The sequence below is a fragment of the Belonocnema kinseyi genome, chromosome 1, assembly GCF_010883055.1.
Source record: "Belonocnema kinseyi isolate 2016_QV_RU_SX_M_011 chromosome 1, B_treatae_v1, whole genome shotgun sequence".
NCBI lineage: Eukaryota > Metazoa > Arthropoda > Insecta > Hymenoptera > Cynipidae > Belonocnema > Belonocnema kinseyi.
The window spans coordinates 118,287,846-118,296,272 of record NC_046657.1 but is presented as its reverse complement, the minus strand read 5'-3'; the positions used below and the strand labels follow the sequence as shown (position 1 = coordinate 118,296,272).

The following is an 8,427-nucleotide window of genomic DNA, read 5'->3' as shown; positions in this document are numbered from 1 at the left end:
TTCTTATTTTTCTCAATTCCTGCCTTGTATTTTGTTATTTTTCAAATAGATAAAGTGTAAATAATGTGTAACTTTACCTTTTTAATACAAATTCTTGTAAACTTGAAAAATCCCATTAAAAAGATCCCTTGTTTGTATATTTTTAATTTAAAGTCATTTAAAATTCTGACATTTAGAAATTAAAACATTTAAAATTAAATAGTTTCAGGCTAAAACTTTGTAAATAAAAAAAATTCAGTTAAAAATTTAATAACTTAGAATATGATAATTTAATATTATACAATTTTATTTCAAAAGTAAATCATGAATATAATTGCAAAATACATTTTATTTAAAACTTTCGAGATTTATCTTGTGTTCCATGTTCTTAGATCATTCATATAAATTAAACAATTTCTAATTTTAATAGTTCTTCAAAAGCTTTCTAACTTGAGTAACATCCAATTGAGCAATTAGAAATTATGTGATTTCACACTTAAATTATTGAATATTATTCAGTTTCGATATGCCTTTCAAAATTGCATAATTTTCAATCGAAAATATGTGAAATTCACCTGTTTCGAATTTAAAGTTGTACAAATTGAATTATTTAAAGTTCCATTATTCATCATGAGACAAATGTAATTACAAATTTTTTAAATTGTGGAATTTCTTATTTAAGGTTTTAGAAAACTAATATTATAAAATATTCTAATTCGAATTTTTAAATTTAAATTATTATCAAAGTTGAAACTTACACATTTGTATAATTTCAAATAGAAATCTCACAGTTTAAAAAATTTAATTGATGAATTTCAAATACTTTTAAATTGAGTCCTCCAATTTTGTACAATTACAATTGTTTAGTAACCTTTATACGTGAACATTTTTGTACGGAATACGTTAAAAATTAAATTATTTCGCATTGAAACTTTAAAAGGCGAATAATTTCTAATTGAATGTCTTTTTATTAAAAAATTTTGAAATCGTTTAAAAAATTAAAAAATTCTTAAATTTCGAAATGGAAAACTTTCATGTAAACTATTTTTAAATGAAAAGGTTCTGAACTGAATGAATTGAAAATCGAACCAATCCAGATTCTATAATGTTTTTAAATCTTGAATTTTTTTGCGAAAAGCGTGTTGGCAAAATAATTTTGAATAGAAAATAGAAATTTAAATGGTTTGTATGAAAGTTTAAATGGTTGTATGAATATACTTTTCGTGAGATTTTTGACAAAATTCAAAAAGATTTTTGAAAATTTCGTATATGCCAAATCCAAATTTAAACAAAAAATTTAATCTTGCCAAATTGTTGATTTTTAAGGCGAAAAGGTAAATTCTCAACGAAAAATGTAATAGTTAATATTTCAATTCAAAAATATTTTTATTTTAAATAAAGCAGTTGAATTCATCCAAAAAATAATTTTCTACCAGTTCGACTAGTCAACGAATTTTCTAAAAAAAAAATAGTAAAATCTAACCCGAAAGTATGCTTTTTTCACAACAAAGTTGTTTTTTTTTCAACCAGATACATGAATTTTCTATCAAAAGAGACAAATTTTAAGCTATTATTATGAATCTTCAACGAAACAAGTGATTTTCTGATATGATGATTTAACTTTTAGCCAATCAGTAGATATGTCAAATCAAAATTTAAACAAAAAGTTATTCTTCAACCAGATAATTGAGTTTTCAAACAAAAAAGGTTATAGTTGATATTTAAATCCAAAAGATGTTTAATTTCAAACAGAAAATAGTTGAATTCATCCAAAAGAAATCAATTTTAAAACCAGAAAGACAAATTTTCAACAAAGTTGTTGAATTTGCAACCAAAAAAGATTTTTCAGTCCAGACTAAAAAAAAATAGGCAATTGTAATTTTAAGGCAATAATAATGTTTCGTATAAAATAAAAATTTTGAATAACTATAGGAAAAAATTTAAGAATATCTTAAAAATGTTCAGAAATCTTTCAGTTTTTAAGTATGTTTAATCTCTTCAAAGTTCTTAAATATCTTCTAAACTGATTTGAATTATTCAAAAAATTGTTTGAAAATCTTCCAGGTGTATTGTTTTAAATTTTGGAAATTTGTTGTAGAACTTTGAAATCCTCTTAGATGTTCTTTTGATATGAATAAAAAAAATAAAAAATCATTTTAAATATTCCCAGGAATCTTAAGATAATTATTTTATTATCTTGAATTCTTTCAATCTCAAAAATGTTCAAAATTTTATTTCGAAATCTTTAAAAATCTACATTTTGCTTCAGTTTCTTTTCAAATTTTTTCTTAATTTTCATTTTTTAAAGCTTCTAAATGAAGTAAAAAAACGTTAAAAATTGTCCAAGAAATCTTTTAAAAAAATTGTATTCTCTTGTTGAAACCTTTCTAAATTCTTAAAAAGCTTTAAACTTTTTGCTATAAATCTATGAAAATCCACATTTTGTTTTAAATAAAATTATTTTTGTGTTCTTTCAAAACTTCTAAATATCTCTCGAACCTATTCGATTTTCTTTCTAAATTTTGCTTTAATATCTTCTGCATTCTTTCCGAAATTTTAGGAAATCATTGAAAAGGTTTTTAAGTTTATTAAAATATTTTCTTTAAATTAGCTAAAAGTATAAATTTTTCTAGATTCTAAAGAAAAACTTTCTTGATCTTAAAACCTTCAAGATCGTTTAAAAGTATAAAAATTTTATCTCAACTTCTTCAAAAATTTACATTTTGATTAAAGTTTGTTGTAACCGGTAATTTTGTTCATTGCCAGTGCTTATTGATATTTTTTTAAAGCATCGAAATTTAACGGTTTTTTTTTCTTAAATATTTGTACAAAATTAACATTCAGCCTTTAATTGAAGCTTAAGAGACGTATAATTGTATTAGCATGTCTGCTATTATGGGGGAAATCATAATTTAATATTATGAAAATTAAGGCATTTTAACAACATCCGAGTAAAAAAGAGGTTTCCATAATGTTTCAAGGGTAATATCGATTTTCAAAATTGATTAAATTCTTTTAATAATTTGAAATATAAGAGCCCAAGGTTAGGCCATTAAACATTTTAACGATAAGAATTCATCAGTTTCTAATTTTTAAATTAAACAATTGAAGACTGTAAGCTTTAAGTATGATTAATGAATATTTTCAAATGAACAGTTCAAAATTTAGTCAAATATAAATGAATTTTTAAATCGACTAATTTTGGATTCAAATGTTCAAATTAACTACAATTGAAATTGTGGACTTTTTGAATTAAATCCTTCAAGGTTTTATCAACTAAAATGTGAAAGGTTTTATAGTTTTTTCATTCTAAGCCAGGATGTCTACTCACATGAAAAACCTGGAATTCTCATAACAATGTTTTTTTTTATTAGTAAAAATAGGTTTATATTACTGGATTTAAGAATTTAGTTAAAAATGTGTTGTTTTCTTATACAAAATAATTTTTTTCTACTGAAAATTTAACTTTTCTATTCTTGGATATAAATGTATCTTTTTAGCCAAGAAACTATTAGTATTTCATTATAAATTAATGTAATTTGTTGAAAATTTACCTTTTATTGGCTTGAAAATTCAACGGTTCGGTTGTAATTTGTTTTTTCTTTTAAATGACAAATCTTTTTTAGTTGACAATTCAACTCTTCTTGAACATACGTATTTTTTAATTGAATTTAACTGTTTTATGTTAAAACGTTTTTTTTTTGTTTTTTGTTAAAATATCTGCTGTTACATTTATACTCAAAAATTCATCTTTTTCGGTTGAAAATTAAATTACTTCGTTTGAAATATTAACTATTTTGTTAAAAAGTTTTTTTTTTGAAAGTGAATTTCTGAACTAAAAATTGAAATATTCCAGTAGAATATTTTATCATTTTGATTGAAAATTAATTTTTCCAACTTAAAATGAAATTATTTTTGCTTGAAAATGTATCTTTTTCAGTTGAAAATTCATGTATTTTGTTGAAAATCGCATTTTTTGGTAGAAAATGAATCCTTTCGCAAAATAATTGATCTTTTTGGTTGAAAATTCAACTAAGTAGTTGAAAGGTAAATTGTTTTGTGAAAAATTGTTTTCTTTAGACTGGATATTAATTTTTAAACTGAACGTTATGGTAATCCAGTGGAATATTCTATTATTTTGGGTGAAACTTCATCTCCAAATTATTCGTTTTAAATGAAAATTTAGCTCTTTTTAGTTAAAATATCATGTATTTTGTTGAGAATTCGTCTTATTCGGTAAAAATTAATCTTCTAGAATATATTAACCTTTTTTACGTGAAAAATCTACATTTTCCCAAATTACTTTCATTCAAAGTATTAATATGTTAAATATACACTGAATTTTATTTATAAGAAGATAAAATAAAAATTTGTTTTAATTATTAAAATAAATTAACTTTAGGAACACATTTAAGAAATGATTAATTATGTTTTCAGTGTAATTTTATTTAATTATTCAATGGTCATGAGATATTTAAAAGTATCTTGTAATACAATTTGCCAAGCCTTTTTAAATAAAATATATTACTTTCACAAAGAAAAAAAAACTTTCGTATTGCACGTATGGTTATTATTTTTTGTATACATTTAAATATTTACGTGAATTAAAAAAATACATTGTTTATAATTAACTAAAAATGCGAAAGATTTTGATTGGCTCCATACTATGAAAAATGATACCTGGAAAAATCCTAAGATACCTGGAATAGCAGTTTTTAATTTTGAAGCATTCAAAATTTAAAAACATTACTTAGATTGAAACATGCAAAATCGTAAGATTACAAATTGTTGCATCTTATTTCAAATCATATAAGTGCTTCCTATTTTAATATGAAAATACCAAACACTTTTCAATTAAAATTGATCAATTTCTAGTTTTATATTTTTAATTAACTTGCAGTTATTTACAATAAAATGCAAAACTTAATTGTTTAAATTAAGAAGTTTAAATTAGAAATTGGAATTTATGATTTTGATAACACGTAGTTGGACCTTGCTTTGTTTCATTATTTTCCGGGTGGTGGGGGGGGGGCAAGTAAAAGCGATTATGCAAATTATTAATTATCTAAAAATAAGTGGAAATAGGGTATTTTTTGACAAATTCGAATAGCCAGTCTGAGGAAGGAGTTAACACACGAGTTCTACAATAATAGCAGGATGGTCGCTGGACCGGGAATTTTTTGAGTCCGGGGAAAATCGGGAAATGGCAGTGAATTTATTTTTGGACCGGAAATTTCATAAATTTTAAAACGAAAAAGCTGTTCAAATTCGATTTTAATAATTTTTTAAATAATTGGTTGAATTTGTATCTTCTTTAATTATACCATTCAGTTCATGATGCGTAGTTTGAAAATCTTTTACTTAAAATTTTCTATTTTGATTTTTATTTCAAAGTTTACATTTTTAATTTAAAGAATGTTAAATTTTAGTTTTGAAGGACTTCAACAATTGTAAATTAAAAGCGTATAAACAAGTGAACAATAATTGTTTTGTTAAGATAATTCCGAATCCGCTTAAAATTTAAGAATTTCCAAAGTTCAACGTAAAAATTAATCTGATTAATTTGAAACTGAATTGTTTGAAATAGAAAGCTTTGAATCGCTAAAATTTTAAGGAGATTTTAAACTTTTAACATTACAGTTTTAATTATTCTATTTGAAAAAAGATTAATTTGTAAGTGAAGTTGTTAAATTTTGATATGTAAATAACAATTGAAAACATATTATTGGTACAAACAATTCGAGCAATTTTTAGAGACAATTAGAGGTTTTAAAGAGATTCGAAATAATTTTAAAACTTGAAATGATTTCAAATAATTTAAACGCAGTGAGTGTTTCCACAAAATCCGGCTATTCAAAAATTCTTGCGATTGCTAGGAAAATTGAAAATGATTTTTTATTTTGAAAAGTTATTGAAAATTCGAATCATACCAAAAGATATTCAGAACTTGTGAAAAAACTTCTAATGATAATTTTACAATTGAAAAAAGTTGAAATATGTAGATTTTTCAAGAATTTGAAATGAAATGTTGAAACTTTTTAAGTGTATATAAACTATTTAAAATTAAAATAATTAAACTTCTAATGTAAAAATTGTTCAGTTAAAAAAAATTTGATCGTCCAAGCTGAAAAAAATATTAATCATTTTTCTAGCTTAAAATTGTTTAAAATACTACAATTTTTTTAGTTTTTTATATTTATTGATTGATTCTTCAATTTAGAGCATTGAAAATGATAATATGCATTTCTATTTTTTGTAACTTAATCTGAATCTTCGAACTCTACAATTTATAAAAGTTAAAAAATATACATTTTTCAGTTTAAATGCATTTAATTTAAAAATGTTCATTTGAAAAGTATCAGTACTTTCCATTTTATAGGTGTAAACTATTGAGCATTTGAAAACAAAAATGTTTAATTAAAAAACTTTTAAACTTCAATTGTAAAAGTTTAAAATTTAAGAGTTCCACCTTGAGCGCTTTAATTTCCAGTTCATTCTCCATTAATTCAAATGAAAAAATCATTAGATTTAGAATTTGCGTTTTTTCATTTAATTGACCGTGAAAAATATTTGCGAATCGGGAAAAAACCGGGAATTTTTTATTTGATTAAAACGGCCACTCTGGATAACATGTGTGTGTGTTATCTTAAGAATTTTTATTCAAATAGCTGCCTAAATATAAAGATGAAACTATTGTTGACAAACATAAATTATTTCATTTGTATAGAGATTGGAACAGCGGCATCGAATGGAAGCCGAACTCCGCCAGAGAATAGAACAACTAGAAAAACGGCAAACTCAGGATGATGCTGTGTTAAACGTCGTTAATCGATATTGGAATCAACTAAATGAAGACATACGAGTTTTACTTCAAAGATTCGATGCTGAAACTGCTGATGAATCCGAGAATAAAAGTAAAAGATTTAAATTCTCTCTCCTTTTTTTTAATGTGCATATTTTTAATGTTTAATTTAAGATAATGTCTAAAGTCGGGGAATTTTTTCGAGAACGTGTTTAATTTTTTTTTAAATTTCCATATAAAATTGAATAACAATGAATCTTCATTTCTAAAAGTAGGTTAATATTACTGCATTTGACTATTTTGTTGAAAGTCTTTTTTCTGTGAAAATAATTTTTTTAACTGAAAATTTATCTATTCTATTTTTTATTGGAAATTAAAGTATCTGGTTGAAAATTCATCTATTTTGTTAGAAAGTTTTTCTTTTTGGTAGACACTTAATGTTCTTAGTTGAAAATTCATCTTGTTGCTTGAAAATTTAACAATTTGCAATTTTGTCCCTCTCTTGACTAAAATTCTTACCTAATTAAAAATTCAACACATGTTGAAAATTCGTATTTTTTGGTCGAATTGAACTGTTTTTGTTAAAAAAATTTAATATTTTTTGTCTAACATATCAAATACAACAGTTTCCATTAAGAATTCACTCTTTTTGTTATAAAAACTTAATAACTTGGTTGAAAGTTGTTAAAAATTGTTCTTTTTCGTTTAGAATTAATCGCTTTGATTGAAAAATGAGCTATTTTGTTGAAAATTCATTTTTTCTTTGATTGAAAATTCATTTTTTATTTAAATATATAACTATTCCAGTTGAATAATCCATCATTTTGTTAAAAATCTATCTCTTAGGTTGAACAGTAATTTTGTAACTGAAAATTTAGCTGTTCAATTTTTAGTTGCAAATTGATCTTTTTTAATTGAAAATTCATGTATTTTGTTGAAAATTCTTCTTTTTTTGTTAGAAGTGAATCTTATTTGTTGAAATTTATCATTTTGGTTAAAAATTCAACTATTTTAGTTGAAGATTCATCATTTTAGTGAAAAATTCATCATTTTTGTTAAAAATTAATTTTTTACATGAAAATTTAAATGTTTCGTTGAAAATTTGTCTTTTTTAGGTTAAAATTCAACAATTTTGTTAAAACTTCATGTCTTGGTAAAAAGTCATTTTTCATTATGTAGAAAATTAATCTTCTTGTTTTTAAACTTCATTCTTTCGGTTGGAACTACAAATATTCCAGTTAAATATTCTTAATTTTAGTCGAAAGTCATATTTTTTTGCTGAAAAGGAAACTAATTATTTGAAACTTAAACTCCTTCGTTAAAAATTCATCTTTTTGGTTTAAAATTCAGCGCTTTGGTTGAAAAATGATTTATTTTGTTGGAAATTCGTTTTTTTCTTTGGCTGAAAATGAATATCTTTTACTAAAAACTCACTATTCCAGTTAAAGCTTGACCTATTTTACTGAACTTTTTTTTTGTTTCGTGAAAAGTATTCTGTTTTTCTCTAAAAATGTAACTATTCCAGTTAAGTATTCTATTACTTTAATTAAAAATGTATCTCTCTAATTGAACACTAATTTTTTAAATGAAAATCTAGCTGTTTAATTTTTGGTTAACAATTAGTTTGAAAATTCAACTATTATATA

The 8,427-nt window shown here is 23.1% G+C and overlaps 1 protein-coding gene across 2 annotated transcripts in view; it reads left to right on the top strand.

Moving 5' to 3' along the window:
- LOC117170814 (E3 ubiquitin-protein ligase Bre1) overlaps positions 1–8,427 on the top strand; it is a 47,028-nt gene that overhangs the window by 915 nt on the left and 37,686 nt on the right. For both annotated transcript variants that reach the window (XM_033357866.1, XM_033357859.1), the window contains exon 2: positions 6,707–6,893. In XM_033357866.1, coding sequence (XP_033213757.1) covers positions 6,707–6,893 — 187 coding nt within the window. The remainder of the gene's footprint in view (positions 1–6,706; positions 6,894–8,427) is intronic.